Genomic DNA, 20,373 nt, shown 5'->3' on the forward strand with positions numbered 1-20,373 from the left:
TTCCATCATTACCATTCAATGACCTATCACACCAAAATCAACTCCACCTCAAAAACCACATGTTCAAGAACAGAAGACATCTGCTAACACATCAGTAGTTGTAATGACTACGGTTGTTGAAACACCTGTTGTCTCAACACCTGTTAGTCAAAACACCACCACTACACTCCAAGCCATATTCACTCCAATCAAAAAACCACCAACAAACACTTCTTCACCAAATAAAACTTACACCAGAAAAAGAAAAATTCAGTCAAATGATGAAGATGTATCAGCACCCGCTCCCCTTTCATTTGTACCATACAATGTGATTCCACCACAACCATTCATCCCACCAAGCCTAGCCAATCCAGTACAAGATCCAAAAATTCTTGAAGGCTATAACCCTGCTGATATTACTCCAATAGCTGCAACTTATCCACTGGAATTGGAAGCTGTAAAGAATGAGATGAGACAATTTTACACAGAGGATGATCCTTCAAAAAGAAGATTTCCTTCTCTCATGGGCTTTAGAGATCCAGCAAACATTGATGAGTATCTAAAACTTAAAGCCAGGCAAGCTGATATGAGAGCTAGATTTGAATGTAAAGATCAAGGTGACAAAGCTATTTCTGAAAGAATGCAATTCTTGCTCTCAAAAGTTAGAAAAATGGAAGACTATGCAAGAGAACTGAGCAAATAAATGTCTAATCTGCCACCTGAAGCTAACCTACAAAAGGAAATGAGAAAGAATTATCTTGCATTCATCATGAAAGAAAAATTCTATCCAGCAAAAGAAGAACAGTTCAGTGAATGGCCACTCATTGCCTTAAAGCATGAGGTGAACAGAATTGAGAGGATAAAGAATGATCCAGGTATGAAAAGGTCAGCACCAAACTGGAGTAAATAAAAAAGGGCCATTGATGAGCTTACCTTGGAGTATAAACAAAAGAAGCAAGAATTGGTTGATGCAAAGGTGGGAACTGCCAAAGCCATATCAAAATGGACAAAGCAATATACAGATGAGGCTTATGAAAGGTTAAGAAGAAGGAGAATGACAGATCCTAACTTACCAAAGAAGCCTGAAAACAAAAGTACTGATAAGTTAAAGAAGCAGGTCCATACTTCTGAACCACTGTTCACTTCAGCAGATACCTCTGTCATTGTATTAAACCGAAGGAAGAGGCAATAGCTGACTGATGCAGAAGAAAAGGAAAAAGAAGCTGAGTATTTTAAAGAAGCCATCAAGAAAATGGCATTAGAAAAAGATAGCTCAGCAAAACTTCAAAACCTTGCCAACAAAGTATTGAACAGGCCATCATCTCCAAACTCATCTGCAAATAAAACTCTCCCAAGAAACCCATTGGGTTCAAAAATACTAAAATGGGAGTCTGATCAAAAGACCCATGTATTGACACTGCTCAGATCCAATGGAGAAGTAAAGCACATATCAAGGGAACAAGCACTAGGCCTGGGTGTGGAAGATCTACAAGATCTCCTTGAGCTTGTACTATGCAGGGATAAGGATGACACAAGTTCCATGAATTTTGAATTGCAATTTAAAGGACAAGTTAGGGAACTTCTGATGAGGCAATAAAGATTCAGAATAATGAAGAGTTTTGGCATTATCTGTTCTAAGGGGAGATTGTTGGGATTGAACCCTATCAGAGGAACAGATAACTAAAGCCAAAACTGGATCAGAGCAGTGGATCTAAAATAAGTAGATGTTTTGTATACAAGACTTTCCCCTTCAAAGTGATTCTAACAACTGATGTCTTCAATCCACTGTTCTACTCTAACAACTGTTATCTACAACAACTGATGTTCATTCAAAAACTAAGTACTGATGGTCAATCTACTGCCTTGATTCAAATGTTGCTAAAGACCAAAGCACTGCTAGGGCTGAAGCAGTGGTATGAAGAAACAATAGTTTAATCTGTCTTTGCATTTTGTATTGTAATCAGCTGTTTGACAACAGTGTTTGTACTAGATCAGTGGTTGTAGGTTGTTAGGTTGTTATGTGTCACTTTCATGGTGACGTCAGATTAGATACTTCAGTGGATTGATGTGTACTATAAATAGAACAGTTTGCACTGTTCTATTTAAGGAGTTTTCTCCTTCAATTCTATCATCTTTTACGATCATCCTTGGAGCTCGAGCTGAGGGGGAGTTTTAGCATGTAAGCATGTATGTAATCCTTTGATGATAATCATTCGATTCTAATGAGATTCACATGTTTATGAAAACTATTGGTTCCTTGATTGTGTTTACAAAGTTTGTTTTATTTCCGCTGCATTAGAGCTTTGTTTTTACATTCATTCATTGTTTAATTATTACAAACAAACACAATCAATCCAAACTCAGATCCTAACGTTCTTCTTCTTCTTCTTATTATTATTATTATTATTATTATTATTCAGTTTAGGTCTTCCATAACTGAAGCATAACTTGTTCTCTCTAATGTAGTCCTTCAATAGAATTGGAATCAGTTGTTTTCATCTTTATTCATTCTACGCTCCTAAGCGTCCAATTCCAATCACCCTTCCCCAAGATTTCGAATCCATTGTTTCTTCAAGAGAATCATCACATTTCATGGGTTGTGAGGTCAAAAGTGATCTAACCAATTTGAAGCGGTTCTTGTTGCAACCCCCGACCCCTGCCTCGGGAGGCGGGCGGCCACGACCTACTCAGAGATGGTGGTATCGGTGTTTATCACTATTTGGCAGCGGAAATTTCATCAGGACCGTAGTTAGGAAATATTTTATCAGAGTAAAACACCACGTTTTATAATAATAATTATGTTGGGATAAAAAAACCAAATTTTCATTACAAACAGGTTTATAGGAATAAATCCTATTTTATTGAAATAAAACATCTTCTTTATTTAGGTAACTTTTATAGCCACTTTTCCAAGCCTTCAGTGCTGTCTAGCTGGCTTCTATTTGGCTTTCACATTTTGTTACCTGAAACGCATTTAAAAACATTTTGTCAGTGGGAAATACTGGTGAGTGAATCCCAATTTAATCAAGACAGGTTTTACCAGTTTACAGTATTGAGGGCGATCTCGCAATTACATTTGTTTATCTTTCTACTTTAATTATCACCCACGGTACTATCAACCCGACTTGTGGTCATGTTACTACTCACAGTGTAGTAACAAATTTTGTATACAAAACCCCAACATACCGACGATAATTGTAGAATACAAATACTCAATCACTACTGATTATAAATTAAAACATTTTGAGGCTTTGTAAAACAGTTTGCAAAAAGGAGGATTACTCACATTGCTATCTTAGATAATTTCCTATGGCTTCCTGGCTATAATCTATAAATTTTAAATAATGCACGCGCGTTATTATAATAACCCAAATTTTACATTAGTTATACCCTTCCCGAGACAGAACTCCAACGACTACGTCGGGCAGAGCCTCGACAGCCGTTACGGAGCACTAGATCAATCGGGCGGCGTATCTAATACGTAACCAAGGTTATGATACTTACATCGAGGCAGGGCTTCGCTATTTTAGTGGGTATAACACCCAAGTATTAATTCTACTATAAGAAATTGAGAGAGAGTTTGAAATTTTGAACGGTTTGCAACTAAATTCGATCGATCCTATTTATAGTGCTGATCAAGCACTTTGTCGCGCCACACGAAGGAAACACAAGGGGCCTTCGCGCCCCGCGATGACCCGGTCACCGGTATAGCCTCGACACGTGTGACACGTGGCGGCTCCGGGGCTTGCCGCTTGTTCTCTCGCTCGCGGCCCGCGTAAGATGAAGACTAAGTCTTTGCGGCCCGCGAGAGGCTATAAAAATTGATTTTTATTTAATTTTTATAAAAATAAAGGTATTTAGGGCCATTTTACGTATACGGGGTGTATTTTGGGACGTATAGGGATGTTCTAAATATTTTAGGAGTGTCAGAATTATTTTAGGAGGGTTGTTATAGTTCTCATTAGTTGGTGAATCATATTTCCTCCCAACCACTTGGATTCTCGTGTGAAGAAAGGTTTTGATGGTTTCAGTTCATGCATTGGGGTTGTAATTTATCGCTTTAGGGTTACATAGGGCAAGACATTGGTGCTTTTCGGGTTTTCATGTCTAAAGTAGGGAAATCATAAGTTTCTTTGGTGTATGAACGATCCTCACGCAATCAAATTCTGATTTATGTTGTCGACTCACCAAAAACTTACCATGCCTTCGACGCTTGATCTTGGCCTAATTTGACAAAAAAATGGAAGCTTGGAATGAATCATACCTGTTTCAAACTACTCCTACTTTAAATTCAATATTTTGTTTATTTATAACAAGACTAAGGGGCTGTTTGGCAACTTCTGAATTGTTATACATTGAACCAATAAGAGGTCTAAACCACTAAGAGCCAGTATCATGCTTAACCGTTTAGAGAAAAATGTCTAACCAATTCAGATTCGAGGTTTTGTATAATACTTAACCATTTAGAGGCTGGTTTTCATCCACCACTCTCACCTTCATATCCATCTGTACCAGAGGACCCACAAATGGGTGGACCCTCTCACACTACTCCAATTGTGGACCCAACACCTGCAGGTTATGACAACCCCATTCCTACCTACCCAAACCCAATTGGGTACGATAACCCATACGCCACAACTGCAAGATATTATGCTTACCCAGCTCCATCCTATGACCCCTATTTGGAGAAGGTCATACAAAATGCACTTTACCCACCTTCTTTTCTTCCCACGTCCTTTTCCTCCCACCTACCAAAATCCTGGTTATCCAAACCTAGGATACCCATATCCGGTTGTGCCTCAACCACAACATATCAACCACCAGCGCCTCTCGAAGCTATCAACCAAGCCTTGGAACAGGCTGAATAGATCCAACGACAAGTCCAACAAAGCGAGAAGAGGACGAGCAAGAGATATAAATATCTTTCAAAGCTAGTGAGAAGAATAAGAGATGATTGAAGATTTTACTTATATTTATTGTAATTTCTAAAATTCCATAAGTCCTTTAAGGACATAGTATTGTAATTTATAATTCCAAAAGTCCTTAGAGGACATTGTATTTTATTTTGTCATTGGTGTGCGTTAGGTGTGTTATGATTTATTGATATTTTAAGCCTATTTTACGCATTAGTCAAGTTTTAAATTTATAAAACACGATATTCTACTAACACTAAACACACACTTGGGCAAGTACACCCATCGTGAGCATAGTATAGCGTTGGTAAGATACCGAGGTCGCCCAAGGACACAAGAACTTTTAGTACCGGTTTATCCTCAACGTCCAATCAATCTAAAATTTTGGAGAAAAGGTTTTAAACATGAAAATAAAAACTAAGAATGCAGAAATAAAAATAAAATAAAAACAGATAGACAAGATGAATCACTTGGATCCGACTCGCCTTTTAAGTACCCCTTAATGATTTTTGCACTTTCGGACCTTTTAAGAGATTATCTTAGTTATAGTAGTAGGCCTCTCTTTTGAAGGTGACGTTACCCTCAACCCAGTGGTTTCAGTCAGCAAGGATACAATCCCAAAGGGTCGGAATATTGAAAGATAATTAATTAAGTTATTAAAGCGAAAAGTGGTAGGCCCCTCTTTTGAAGGTGACGTTACCCTCGGCTAAGTGGTTTGAGTCAGCGGGGATACAATCCCAAGTAGTCAACATGCCTCTATATAGACAATAGAGACATGAATGGTGTAAATCTTTTACTTTATATAGACAGTAAAGTAACGTCAAGACACCACGGACAAATGATAAAGAAAATTCACCTTCAACATAAGAAACTAGTTATTAAAGTCATTAATACAAAACCAAATAAAAAGTGCAGAAAGATTAAAAATCAAAAGTAATACATAAAAGACTTGTCTTCACCAAGTGATGTAAGAGGCTTAACCAAACATGGCCTTTGATTGGCAAGAACTCTTACTATCAATATCGGATCCCGTGACTACTACACACACTCTAAAGATGGATGACGGATGGTGGTGGTGAGTGTTGGTGGTGTAGTGGTGGTGGAGTGGTGGCAAAGTGGGAGAGTAGTGGTTTGCCAAGGGATGCCTTTGAAGTGAGCCAAGCACCCCTATTTATAGCCTAAACAGAACCCTGGCCATGGCCTCGTGTCCAGCGGGCACGCCCCCATGGCCAGCCTTTTCTCTTCCTTCATTAAATGCATGTGTCACCAGAGGGTTCCACACGGCTTGTGCTTAGCGGGTACGGCCCCGTGGGCAGAAGCGTATCTGTACTATCAAGATTTTGCAAGATTCTGCGTATCTTAGCGTTGACCACGCCCCGTGTTGAGCTGGGCACGCCCCCGTTGTGGGCGTAGAAGCTTCCATATCTTTGTCTTTCTGCAGACACCTGACCACGCCTGCGTGTCCAGTGGGCACGGCCCCGTGGTCAGTCTTCTGTTTCTTTGTTTTTGCTTTTGCTTTGGGGATGCTGCCGAGGGGTCGGGCATGTCACGTTTATTCCTTTTCTTTGTATTTATGTTGGTTTTGGCTGTATATCTATTCCTTTTGCTCGTTTAAGCTCATTTGTTCCTGTAAATTCAAAAGGAAGACAAAAACACACTTTTTCCAACATTAGTACTAAAAAAGGGTTAGTTTTATGCCTCATTTGATGTAATTTATATGTTACATTTTGCACACATCAATCATGTTTCTAGAAGCTGATGTTGGACTATGGATTGTAATCTTTTTGAATTTATAAGATTTAAATTTTAATTTATTATATCGCAAATTCAAGCATTCGTCTCAACATTCAAATTCGATATTTAATTGATCCGCCCTAAAGTGATAAATCTTTTGTTGGCCTGTAGTTCAAAATTAATATTAAATGACAAACCATTCAAATATCTGTTCACAAAACAAATAGTTTAAACTAGTAAGGGTGTAGGGAGTGGTTAGACACTTGAATGTGGTAAACTTCAAAATCACCCAATGAGAGTGTGTCATGTCATTCAATGAAAAGTGTTTAAACTATGCTCAAAAGTATTCGCAATGGTCAGACACTTCATGAATTGGTAAACTATTTAAAAAAAAGGAAAAAGGTGTGATTGGTTAAGATGGCATGGACCCCACCACACACACCTTCCCTCCCTTCACTGTTCGGCAACCTGTTACCGATCGAGAACTTCACCGCGCGGCAAAGGGGGTAGGCGGTGATGTTCCCGAGCGACAAACTGCCTTTGACGATCCCCTTTGCTGCCCACTCCGTATCCCCTAAGTATAGGGGTGTTCATGAGCCAATCCGATCCGATCGAGGGTCTGCTCGTGCTCTGATTGAATTACAACCGATCCGATCGGATCGAATCGAATTTGCAAAACCGAGCACAAAAGTGATGCTCATGCTCGGATAGAATTTGAATCGAGCGGATCGTTTTCGCTCGGTTTTTCAAAGCACCGAAATTAAAACATGTGTAGCAAAACAAAAAAAAACTGAAAACAAAACTATTATAAGGTTGCGTTCAACAAAAACATATCCTAACTTAATTAAAACATGTCCAACACCTTACTAACAAAAGCAATACATAACGAAAATCATGATTCTAAAAATGTTCTTAACAATATCAAGAAGCACAAAAATAAAGTGCGATATGTGATTGTGTAATAGAGAGGACTTTAGCAAGTTATACCAAGGACTTCACCCTCATCATGAGATCGAACAATCAAATTAGGAGATTGTTTTAGGAATTTAGGGTTAGATTTTGGTGTGTAGCAGTGGCGAGATATGCAGATCGAACATTCGAACAATCAGTTTATAGCCAAGGGATGCTTTTGAAGTGAGCCAAGCACCCCTATTTATAGCCTGAACAGAACTCTGGCCATGGCCCCGTGTCCAGCGGGCACGCCCCCGTGGCCAGCCTCTCCTTCATTAACTGCATGTGTCAGCACAGGGTTCCACACGACCCGTGCTCAGCGGGCACGGCCCCGTGGGCAGAAGCGTATCTGTACTATCAAGATTTTGCAAGATTGTGCGTATCTTAGCATTGACCACGCCCCGTGTTGAGCTGGGCACGCCCCCGTGGTGGGCGTAGAAGCTTCCAAGCTTTCTCTTTTCTGCAGACACCTGACCACGCCCCCGTGTCCAGTGGGCACGGCCCCGTGGTCAGTCTTCTGTTTCTTTGTTTTTGCTTTGGGGAAGCTGCCGAGGGGCCGGGCATGTCACGTTTATTCCTTTTCTTTGTATTTATGTTGGTTTTGGCTGTATATTTGTTCCTTTTGCTCGTTTAAGCTCATTTGGTCCTGTAAATTCAAAAGGAAGACAAAAACACACTTTTTCCAACATTAGTACTAAAAAAGGGTTAGTTTTATGCCTCATTTGATGTAATTTATATGTTACATTTTGCACACATCAAATACCCCCACACTTGAAACTTTGCTTGTCCTCAAGCAAAACTCTTTAATATGTGGCTTTACACACCCAAATGGAATAGGTAGAGGAGAAGTTTTGGGCTTGTCTTGAGTGTCGGGAATCCAAGATCTTTATTGGGTTTTATTTTTATTTTATTTACAATCCTATTCATTGTGATTTATTTAGAAAATTTTATAAGACAAATTACTTATTTGGGCATGACATGCCTCTTTAAAATTCCATTTATATACAAGTTCACATACCTCACGGGCGATCACTTAACACTCGCCCGAAGATATATTTTTGTGAAACACTCGAGACCGGCATGGAACCTACTTCTACCATATGCTTACCAAGCAATCAAACCTCCTCCTTTTTAACTATAAACCTTTGTAAATATCAAGAGGACTTTGGGAAAGAGTTAGGCTTGGGCTAAGGGTAGGTGGTTTTGGTTAGTGGTTAGTAAAAATGGCGAAAAGCATAAAAAGCGTCGGTCATCGTAAAACTTTTTGTTTTTGTGACTATTATTCAAACTAAGCATATTCAAACAAAGTTTCTTTGAGGAACTTGTTTGTTTATTGCAAGACTTTCATTTTTTTATAAAGAAACGTCACAAGATAACCGAGCTTTTTACTAAAATAAAGAGGTTGAAAAGAAAAAGGGTTTTGGTGGGTAAAGGGTGTTTGTTTTGTGGGTTTTGAAATGAAAAGGTTTAGGCTCGAAGGGGTTAACTAGGGGGATTTTGGGTAGGTGATAAAAAAATGAAAAATAATAGTGTTGAAAGGAAAATGGGTTAGTCCTAATGCCTCCATCATTTACTTACTTGGGTTTAACTTGGTAAGAACCGGAAATGTATCGTCGTGGCAAGTTCTAGATTCGAAAGAACCAAGCGGCTATTCACACAACAAACGAAAAATGAGCATTTAGTTTAAAGATATATGCTTGTATGCTCAATAAAGGCTCAAAACTCACTTGTTCTGGGAATGGGTTTATAATGTGATCAAGTATATATAATCAAATTTTAATTAGATTTGTTATGCCTTTCCATAATTTTCTTATTTGGTTCTTTTTATCACGATGCTATCGGTTGTAAATTTATAAAAATATAACCTTTTTAGAACTTGTTATTCCCAAATTAAACCAAGACAAGTAAAAAAAATGAAAATTTTTGAAAAAAATTGGGGTGATTAGCAGTTCTAATAGAGTTTTGTGTAAGGCTTGTTATTAGGACTTGCAAGATTTAAGGCTTTAGCATCCCCCCCCCACACACACACACTTAAATTACACAATGTCCTCAATGTGTCCCAAAAAAAAGTTTTTAGGTTGATTGAATGTGTAAAAGCATGTTGAAAAACAAAGATATGTTACTGGGCGTCTGACCATGGCCCCATGTTGGTCCGGGCATGGCCCCGTGCTCAGATCGCCAGTAACAAAATTTAACAGAAGGCTGGACACGGGGCGTGTACAGTGAGCACGGCCCCGTGTCCAGTTACCTGAACTGGGCAAATTTCTGCAGAGCTTGGGCACGGGGCGTGTTGGGCTTAGCACGGCCCCGTGCTGAACTTGCTGTAATGCTGGAAAATTGTCGAGAGGCTCTATTTTCATGCATGGGGTGTGGTTTTAACATTCCTTTGGTTACCTCCAACTTTTTGAGTGTGTTTTATTCCTGAAAAGTAAAGTTAACTAGAAAACATAAAAGTTAAACTAAATTAAAAACTACAGATAGTTTCGCGGAATGCCTCCGTGGAGCACCACGTTTATAAGGGTCCTTGGCTAGACCCTAAGTCAGTCATATGTTACCCCAGCGGGATGTCTCGCATCCTGTGTTGCACTGTCGGAGAGCGTCATCCAAGCTTGAGTCTATGACATCCATGTAGTTGATCGGGTCGTCCTCTACTCTTTTCCCAACCGTGAATTTCATCTCTTTGTCTCCGACCCTCAATGTTAACTTCCCGTCACTCATATCCACCATTGCGTGAGTGGTGGCAAGGAATGGTCTTCATAGAATGAGTGGTACTTCGGTGTCTTCCTCCATGTCTAGTATGACAAAGTCGGCCGGGAAGACAAAGTCTCCGACTTTTACCAATAATTTTTTGACGAAACCTTGCGGGTATTTGATAGACCTATCGGCGTGTTGTATGCTCATCTTTGTGGGGCTCGTCTTACCTAGTCCGAGTCGGTCAAACATTGATGCGGGTATGAGATGGATGGTAGCCCCAAGGTCGGCTAGTGCATTGCGTACAGGTGATCCCCCGATGGAACAAGGGATGGTGTAGCTTCTAGGGTCGATTTTCTTTTGTGTAAGTTTGTTGAGTAGTACAGGGGAGCATTCTTCACTTAAATTGACCAATTGCAATGTTTAAATCTTCCTTTTGTGAGTGAGGAAGTCCCTCATAAATTTTGAATATTTTGGCATTTGAGTGAGGACTTCCACAAATGGCAGATTGATATGCAATTGTTTTAGTAAGTTTATGAATTTTGTGAATTGCTCATCGGTCTTTTGGCGAAGTAACCGACCGGGGTAGGGCACCGAGGGGTTCTTGGTAGGTTCGGGATTTGGCGGAGGAGTTGTTTCCTTATGGGTTGGTGGTGAGGTCGTGGTTTGAATGGGTGGATTTTTTTCGGATGGGGGTAGTGGGGCCTCCTCGGGACCTACGGTCCAGTTTCTTAGTGTTATGAGGTGCACTTGCGCCTTTGGGTTGGTTTAGGTATTGCTAGGTAGTGCACCTTATGGTCTCTTGGAGAAATTATGGGCTAGTTGATTTAGTTGTTTTTCAATGTTTTGAATACTAGGCTTGTTGATTTCTAAAGTTCGATTCCACTTGTAGGAATCGATCCGAGTTCCTTTTTTCAGTTTCGGGGATGAGGCGTGAAACAGTGTCTTCAAGCCTCTCCCGTCCCCCTTGTTGTTGTTGAGAGAAATTTTGTGACTCATTTCTTGGTTGTTGTTGAAAGTTTGTTCGTTGGTTTTGGTTTTGTTGGTTACTACTATTGTCGGGTTCCCTCTAAACAAGGTTAGGGTGGTTACGCCATCCTTGGTTGTAGGTGCCCGTTGGGGGACCCGACGGCCTAGGTCTGTTATCAATGTAGTTTACCATTTCCGTTTGATTATCCATTTTCTTTCATACAACTGCAATTTTCATGTGGCTTACCACACCCTTCGCAAGCCATAACCGAGGCCATTTTTTTCATTTCTAACTTTTTGATTTTTGAAGATAGGGCCTCGATTTGGGCTTGTAAAGAGGTGTTTTCATCCACTTGATGGGCGCCCAGGGCAATAGATTTTGTGCCTCGAGGGGTGTGCCATTGAAAATTATTTTAAGCAATTTCCTCAATTTGATTATAAATTTCATTTGGACGACGATTACCTAGGAGTCCCCCGGAGCTAGAGTCGAGTGCTTGTCTTGTGTGTGGCAACAACCCATTATAGAAAGTGGATACTTGTTGCCACACTGCGAGACCATGATGAGGACATTTCTTCAATAGTTCATTGAATCTTTCCCAAGTTTCATATAAGGATTCCCCGTCCTCTTGTGAATATGTATTAATTTCAGTCATTAATTTAGCAGTTTTAGAAGGTGGGAAATACTTATATAGAAACTTTTGGGCAAGTTCATCCCAAGTGTTTATCGAACCACTTGGGAGGGTGTTAAGCCAAGCCTTAGCTCGGTCTTTGAGTGAAAATGGGAACATTCGGAGGCGAAAAGTATCACATATTTCCAAAAAGTTGGTAATATGTAAATGGGGATCTTTATCGGCTAGGCCATGGAAGGTTGCAGAATTTTGGAGCATTTGAATCAAATGCGGCCGAAGTTCGAAGTTGTTGGCAACGACATTTGGTGCATTGATGGCGGCTCCGAGATTACCTACCGTGGGCCGTAGGTAATCCTCAGGGTACGCTGATCTGCCATTGGAAATTGGTCCCCCGAGGCTTTCTCTTGGTTTTTAGCTTTTAGTCTCTTTCCTAGAAAGCGTTCGGGTTCGTCTAGAGGCTCTTTTATGTCTTTATTAGAACTGGAGCTCGTGCACTGCGCAGGTGCTGCGACTGGGTTCCAAGTCATGCGCGGCAAAGGGGGGTAGGCGACGATGTTCCCGAGCGGCAAACTGCCTTTGCCGATCCCCTTTGCCGCCCACTCCGTATCCCCTAAGTGTAGGGGTGTTCATGTGCCGATCCGATCCGATCGAAGGTCTGCTCGTGCTCGGATTGAATTACAACCGATCCGATCCGATCTGATCGAATTTGCAAAACCGAGCACAAAAGTGATGCTCATGCTCGGATTGAATTTGAATCGAGCGGATCGTTTTCGCTCGGTTTTTCAAAGCACCGAAATTAAAACATGTGTAGCAAAAAAAAAACTGAAATCAAAACTATTATAAGGTTGCGTTCAACAAAAACAAATCCTAACTTAATTAAAACATGTCCAACACCTTACTAACAAAAGCAATACATAACTAAAATCATGATTCTAAAAATGTTCTTAACAATATCAAGAAGAACAAAATAAAGTGCGATATGTGATTGTGTAATAGAGAGGACTTTAGCAAGTTATACCAAAGACTTCACCCTCATCATGAGATCGAACAATCAGATTACGAGATTGTTTTAGGAATTAGGAATTTAGGGTTAGATTTTGGTGTGTAGCAGCGGGGATATATGCAGATCGAACATTCGAACAATCAGTTTATGTGATTGTTTTAGGAATTAGGGATTTAGGGCTAGATTTTGGTATTAACTATTAAGTTGGGCTAGTATATTTTTTGGGCTTTTAATCTTTAGAATCTATATATAGATATTAATTATTTAATAAAAATAATTCGAGCGAAACCAAGCGATCGACGAGCGAGCAGACCTTTGCTCATGCTTGGATTGAATTTGAATCGAACCGATCCGAGCGGCTCATTTACAAACTGAGCGGGAATCGAACGACCATTTTTCGAACGATCATCGAGCGATCTTCGATCGTCGAGCAGTTTGGACAGCCCTACCTTTTTTTTTGAACAGCAAACAAAACACTTTTATTCCTCCAGACCAAAGAGACGACATAAAGCAAGACGCTAAATATTGCCACCCCCATCAAGTATACATCAGGATACATCAAAATCCAAAGAGACTACATCAAGAATACATATCAAAACTTTCGACTACATATATCATATATAACTAAACTACTCCGATATAGAAAAACTTCTCCATTCGTTCCATGTTATCCTGATTCGTCTTGTTCTTAAATTTATCCATTCAAACGACTCCTCTTTGATTTCTTCTACTAATTTAACTGGTACCGTGGTTTTGTCGTTGTATACTTTATTATTCCTGTTTTTCCATAGGCTCCATGCGGCTAAGAGATGTATAGCATATATAATTTTCTCCTTTTTCCTCGGCCAGCCCGACCTTTCGTTGAACCTTCTATTCATACTTTCACTGTGATCACGCATTGGAATTTTCACCCAGGACCACAAAAGCAGCCATACCTCTTTCGCTACCGGGCATTGAATGACAATATGATCAGCCGATTCCGCCGCGAGACCACACACTTTACATATATTCGCTCCGATTTGCAGCCCCCTTTTCTTTAAGGCTACCAGCGTCGGGATTCTGTCTTCAGCCGCTCTCCATGTGAACAAATTAACTTTTGCTGTTGCTATCTTGCTCCACTCAAAGTTGTTTGGTTCAGCATTCACGTCCATAAAGCCAGCCACATCTCTCCTAACATCCTTAACCGAGTATCCATCCGTGATGTTATCCTTCCAATTCCACACATCGATGTTTTGCCCCACATTTTGTTGTTGCAGTAGTGATTTCAGCAGGTCCCATTCATCATTTTCTTCGGCACAATTTGGTAGTCTAGTCCAACTCCAATCCCACAACACTCCTCCCTGGTTTTTTACATAATTTTGCTGAACTTTATTGATTTTGTTTTTAGCTAATCCGAACACAAGTGGAAATTCCTCCCTTAGTGGTCTATAAGTCGCCCACGAGTCCATCCAGAATAGTGTTTTATCGCCAGCTCTGTCACACCCCCAAAATCCACCCGCGGAATACTACCGCTTGGTGGCGTGACTGACCAGGATCCAGCCACCAATCATACTGAACAAGCATGTAAACAGTTATAAAAGTTTAACCAATACGATTGGTGTTTCAAACAAACAAAGTTTAAGTTGCAAGCGGAAGCATAAGTCTTAAAGTTAAAACATAAGTTCAAATGGTTTCAAGTTTAACATAGTACGCAGCAATCCGTGTCCCACAACGACTCTCCTCCATGCAAGCTCCAGCTGAGTACCTATGGTCCTGCAAAGCATGTAGTAACGAGTCAACAACTAGTTGAGTGAGTTCACAGTTGGGTGTTCGTTTTAGTTGTTTCGAAAACAGTTTCCTTTAGCTGGCATCCTGCCGTGGGGGTTACCCCATAGTTTAAAAACGTGACTTGTTCATTCCCAGTTACTCCGGCATTCCAGCCGTGGGGGCTACCCCATGTTAGTTATCAGGCATTTCGGCCGTGGGGGCTACCCCATGCGTACACTAGACTCGTTACCATATCGACTGCTGACTGTAGTCATGTTTATGTGCCCTGAAAACATCAACGTCTATCATCATTGACGTGCCTCAGATCCATTAGTTCACGCCCGCCCTCTGCGGCACGGTGTGAGGTTTGTCAGACCTAAATAGCGCTATCTAACTAATGACCCGCTCGCCATTGGCCCGGCGATTAAGTCGATACAAAAAGGAGGGACTTCGTGATAGAGTTTTAGTCTAGTACGAGTTATCCGTCCATCCGGACGAGGAATCACATTCCTGAACCATAGCTGTCCTACCCAAGGAGGACGAGGAATCCATGTTCCTTAACCCCGTTCCCAACCCAGGGAACCCCATGCTTTGTAGAGGGTGTGAACTCACCTTGGTTTGCTCGGCAGTAACACAGAAAAGTTAATCAAATTGCAGGAAATCAATTAGGTCCTATCACAGATATTATTCGTATCAGATTCAAGCCAAGCAGTGCACGAATGTTCAACACGTATTGTACACAGGTATTGATCATGGCAAACACGTTTAACATCAACAGCTCACAGTTAACAGTCATATACAACCCAAAGTCTAAGTGTGAGGCCCTAACAGTTGGGCTCGTGATAACAGGCCCAAACAATACGTCAACATTAACACAGAAGTCCATAAGCCCGGCCCATTGATTAAGGCTCGTAACTAAGCAAGCCCATTAAGTGTGGTCTCGAGTCGCAACCGGACTCGCAAGCGTGGTTTCGAGTCATGCTGTTTGTGTTGATCATAGGTGGTTGCGAGTCGCAACCTATGTCGCAACCATGGTTTCGGCTGATCATGCTAAGGTTTCGAGTCGTTACGGGACTCGTAACCTGTGTCGCAACCTGTGGTCTCGGCTTGTCATGTTATGGTTGCGAGTCGTAACCAGGTGTTCTCGACTCGCAACTGGTGTCGCAACGTGGAGGTTTCGAGTCGCAACCAGGGGTTCCGACTCCCCAGCAGCTGCTGATCCTTCGCAGATTGTACTATCCAATAGAATTCATGCAGAATTGTGTACTATCCACTAAACATGTTTTGTTGTCTAATATTTACCCAAAATGGATCAAACAATGCAGGTTTCAAATATTCAAACCACATTCAAAGCATATTCAAGTAGTTCTTCATATATTCAAAGCACATTCATCAAGTTCTTCAATCATTCATAACAAAAATAACCCTATTCAAACAAATTATGAACAACAATACAACACACTTAAACACACTCATATAATGGTTTCAATCCTCACATATGTAAGCCGGTTTTATCAAAATCCTTATTATCTTCTAGCAACTAGAATGCATTCATTGGTTCTAAAGCATGTGTACACTCTCATAACAAATCTTGAGTACATTATCATATTATCATCATCAACCGATTATGGCACATACGAGAAATACTTATGAACCGATTTCTTGAACATTAAATTCATCATGCATAACTCACAACAACATATTGTCACATAATCTCATCATACATCATCAACCCAAGTACAAAGCACAACATGAATCACTTAATATTAACAATAAACATCAAGAACACTAACCGGTTGATGGGTTTCGAGGATGTGTGTGAGCTTCCAACCGATTGTGTGTGTGAGCCGATCCAAGGTCCAAATCCGAGAATGAGGAGTGTGTTTGTGTCTCTAGGGTTTTAGTGAGAGGGAAGTAGGAGAGTGTGTGAGAGTGAGTGTGTATGGTTGCCCAAAGAATGGCAAAGTTGGCTAGAAGTGTGATATATATACTAGTTCAAGTGGTGCACCCTTAAAGGGTTTACAATCGGCTAAGGGATATCACGGCCCAAAAGGCCCAACCGATTACTGTTCACTCGAGACCACATGGTCTCGAGTCGGGTCCTTTGTTGTTTCGGTTCATATATATATATACGCATACACACAATATAACATGTAGTTCACATAAGATGTTCACATATATCGTAGCACCAAACATGTCAACTAATCACATAACGTACAAGTATGTTACATCAAGATGCAACGAAAGGTTCTAAATTTCGAGTTGTCACATCATCCCCAAGTTGAAAGAAATTTCGTCCCGAAATTTGATGGCACTCACTGAGGAAGCTAGTCAAGTTGTATGGTTTTCCCGGTTGTCCTGGGGTGTCACATCCACCCCCCGTTGATCTGGAATTTCGTCCCGAAATTCCGTAGCTTCAGCCTCAGTAGTGGTCGCACCGTTTGCAAACAGTTGGGGATACTTTTGTTTCATCCGGTCTTCGCGCTCCCAGGTGAACTCTGGGCCGCGACGTGAGTTCCAACGAACTCGAACGAGAGGTATTCTAGTGCTCTTGAGGACCTTAACATCTCGGTCCGTGATTTCGACTGGTTCCTCGACGAATTTCAACTGTTCGTCGATCGTGAGTTCCTTCAGAGGAACTACGTGGGTCTCATCTGACAGACACTTCTTCAGATTCGACACATGGAAAACGTTGTGAACTGCACCGAGTTCCGCTGGTAAGTTCAGTCTGTAGGCCACCTTGCCTATTTTCTCAATGATTTCGAAAGGTCCAACATATCGTGGGTTGAGTTTGCCTCGTTTACCAAAACGAACCACACCCTTCCAGGGTGAAACTTTGAGTAATACCCGCTCCCCAACCTGGAGCTCAAGTGGTTTCCTGCCCTTATCGGCGTAGGCCTTCTGACGGTCACGAGCGGCCGCCATGCGTTGTCGTATTTGAGCAATCCGCTCAGTAGTGTCTACCACATGTTCTGGACCAGTGATCTGACTATCCCCCACCTCTGCCCAACAAAGAGGTGACCGGCATTTACGTCCGTACAATGCCTCAAACGGAGCAGCTTTAATGCTGGTGTGGTAGCTGTTATTGTATGAAAATTCCACAAGTGGCAGATGCTTTTCCCAGCTATTGCCAAAGTCGATTACACATGCACGAAGCATGTCTTCTAAGGTCTGAATAGTGCGCTCGGACTGCCCGTCCGTCTGCGGGTGATACGCTGTGCTCATATCTAGACGTGAGCCAAAAGACTTGTGCATCGCCTGCCACAGTTCTGAAGTAAAACGGGCATCTCGATCAGAGATGATAGAAGTGGGCACCCCGTGCCTCGAAACAACTTCCTTGAGGTATATTTCCGCTAAAGTGGAGAATTTATCCGTCTCCTTAATTGCCAAAAAGTGTACGGATTTTGTGAGTCGATCCACGATCACCCAGATAGTATCGTTTCCACGCTGGGATCTAGGTAGGCCAGTAACGAAATCCATGGAAATTTGCTCCCATTTCCATTGTGGTATCTCTGGTTGTTGGAGTAGGCCTGAGGGTTTCTGATATTCCGTCTTGACTCGCGCACAAGTCAAACACTTGCTGACGTAAGTCGCTATGTGGGCCTTCATGCTAGGCCACCAATACGTAGTTTTAATATCGTGGTACATCTTGTCCGAACCAGGGTGTACCGAGTAGCGAGATTTGTGCGCTTCATCCATCACAAGTTCTCGTAAGTCGCCATAGAGTGGGACCCAAATGCGTCCTGTTACGTAGTAAGCACCGTCTTCCTTCTGTTCCAAGCGTTGTCTTGACCCGCGTAGGGCTTCGGCCCTTACGTTTTCTGGTTTCAGTACTTCTATCTGAGCAGCTCGTATTTGCGAAGGCAGTCTAGAATGGATCGTAAGTTGTAAAGCTCTTACGCGCTTAGGCGTAGTGTCCTTTCGACTTAGGGCGTCGGCCACAACATTCGCCTTGCCCGGGTGATACCTGATGGAGCACTCATAGTCGTTTAGCAGCTCGACCCATCGTCGTTGCCGCATATTCAGTTCCTTCTGCTTGAATATGTGCTCTAGGCTCCTGTGGTCGGTGTAGATGGCGCACTTGGTTCCGTACAGGTAATGCCGCCATAACTTAAGTGCGAAAACAACAGCTCCCAGCTCTAAATCATGCGTAGTGTAGTTCTTCTCGTGAACTTTGAGTTGTCGTGAGGCGTAGGCTATGACTTTATCTCGTTGCATCAATACACAACCAAGACCTTGAATTGATGCATCACAGTAAACCACAAAATCTTCTGTGCCCTCTGGCAGTGAAAGGATGGGTGCACTACAAAGTCTATCCTTTAGATGCTGAAAAGCTAACTCTTGTGCATTTCCCCAATGATAAACAACGCCTTTCTGCGTTAGCGAGGTGAGAGGCTGCGCGATCTTAGAAAAATCCTTAATGAATCTCCTGTAGTAACCTGCCAATCCCAAGAATTGGCGAATTTCCTTTGGTGTACGAGGTGCAGGCCAGTTCTTAATAGAGTCCACTTTGGATGGATCAACGTGAATCCCATCCTTGTTCACCACATGCCCTAGGAAATGGACCTCTCGAAGCCAGAAGTCGCATTTCGAGAATTTTGCGTAAAGCTGTTCTGTTCGAAGGAGTTCCAAAATAAGTCGTAGATGCTGTTCGTGCTCCTCCTGACTCTTAGAATAGATCAGAATGTCGTCGATGAAGACTATAACGAACTTGTCCAGATAAGGCTTGCACACTCGGTTCATCAAATCCATGAAGACTGCGGGTGCGTTTGTCAGCCCGGACGGCATGACCAAAAACTCATAGTGCCCATATCGAGTCCTAAAGGCTGTCTTAGAGACATCCTCTTCCCGAACTCTCAGCTGGTGATATCCCGATCTCAGATCGATCTTTGAATAGTAGCTCGACCCCTGCAACTGGTCGAACAAGTCGTCAATGCGCGGTAGAGGATAACGATTCTTCACAGTCACCTTGTTGAGTTCACGATAGTCGATACACATTCTGAAAGTACCGTCCTTCTTTTTCACAAATAGTACTGGAGCTCCCCAAGGCGATGAGCTAGGACGAATGAAACCCTTATCCAAGAGTTCTTGTAGTTGTGTAGAGAGTTCTTCCAACTCTGATGGAGCTAAACGATAAGGTGCACGGGCTACAGGCGCAGCTCCAGGAGCTAGTTCAATCTGAAACTCGACTTGGCGATGGGGCGGGAGACCAGGTAATTCCTCAGGGAATACCTCAGGATAGTCGCGTACAACTGGGAAATCTTCTAGCTTCTTCTCTTTCTCTGTGGTGTCAGTAACTAGAGCCAAAACCGCAGTGTGGCCCTTTCGTAAGCACTTCTGGGCCTTAAGAAGAGAGATGATGTTCTCAACAGCACTTCTCTTGTCGCCACGAATCATGAGAGGTTCACTACCTAAACCAGGGATACGAACGATCTTCTCGTTGCAAAGAATCTCTGCTCGGTGTTGGGATAACCAATCCATCCCAATGACAACGTCGAAGCTACCCAAGACGATAGGAATAAGGTCAATAGAGAAGGTCTGGTTAGCGAGAATGAGTTGGCAACCTTTGACTACGTGTGAGGCCTCCAAACTCTTACCATTGGCTAGCTCTACAGTGTGCTTGGTGTTCAGGGGTGTTGGAATACGCTTAAGCATTTTACTAACTTCTAGTGACACATAGCTAGTATCGGCACCCGAATCAAATAAGACTGTAACATAAAAGTCGTCGAGAAGGAACTTACCCGTCACCACGTTGGGA

At 41.9% G+C, this 20,373-nt stretch overlaps 1 protein-coding gene and 1 non-coding gene across 2 annotated transcripts; one reads left to right on the forward strand and one right to left on the reverse strand.

Annotated features, from left to right (window-relative positions):
* The first annotated feature begins 11,789 nt into the window (after positions 1-11,789).
* On the forward strand, positions 11,790-11,896 carry LOC118487916. Its single transcript, XR_004882849.1, has one exon. It is a non-coding gene; the product is annotated as a small nucleolar RNA R71 (small nucleolar RNA).
* Positions 11,897-13,498: 1,602 nt separating this feature from the next.
* Positions 13,499-14,317, reverse strand: LOC110914089. The gene has a single exon (XM_022158911.1). It carries the CDS (start codon positions 14,315-14,317, stop codon positions 13,499-13,501), a length of 819 nt encoding a protein of 272 aa, XP_022014603.1.
* Positions 14,318-20,373: the final 6,056 nt, after the last annotated feature.

This window comes from Helianthus annuus, chromosome 15, assembly GCF_002127325.2.
Source record: "Helianthus annuus cultivar XRQ/B chromosome 15, HanXRQr2.0-SUNRISE, whole genome shotgun sequence".
Classification (NCBI taxonomy): Eukaryota; Viridiplantae; Streptophyta; class Magnoliopsida; order Asterales; family Asteraceae; genus Helianthus; species Helianthus annuus.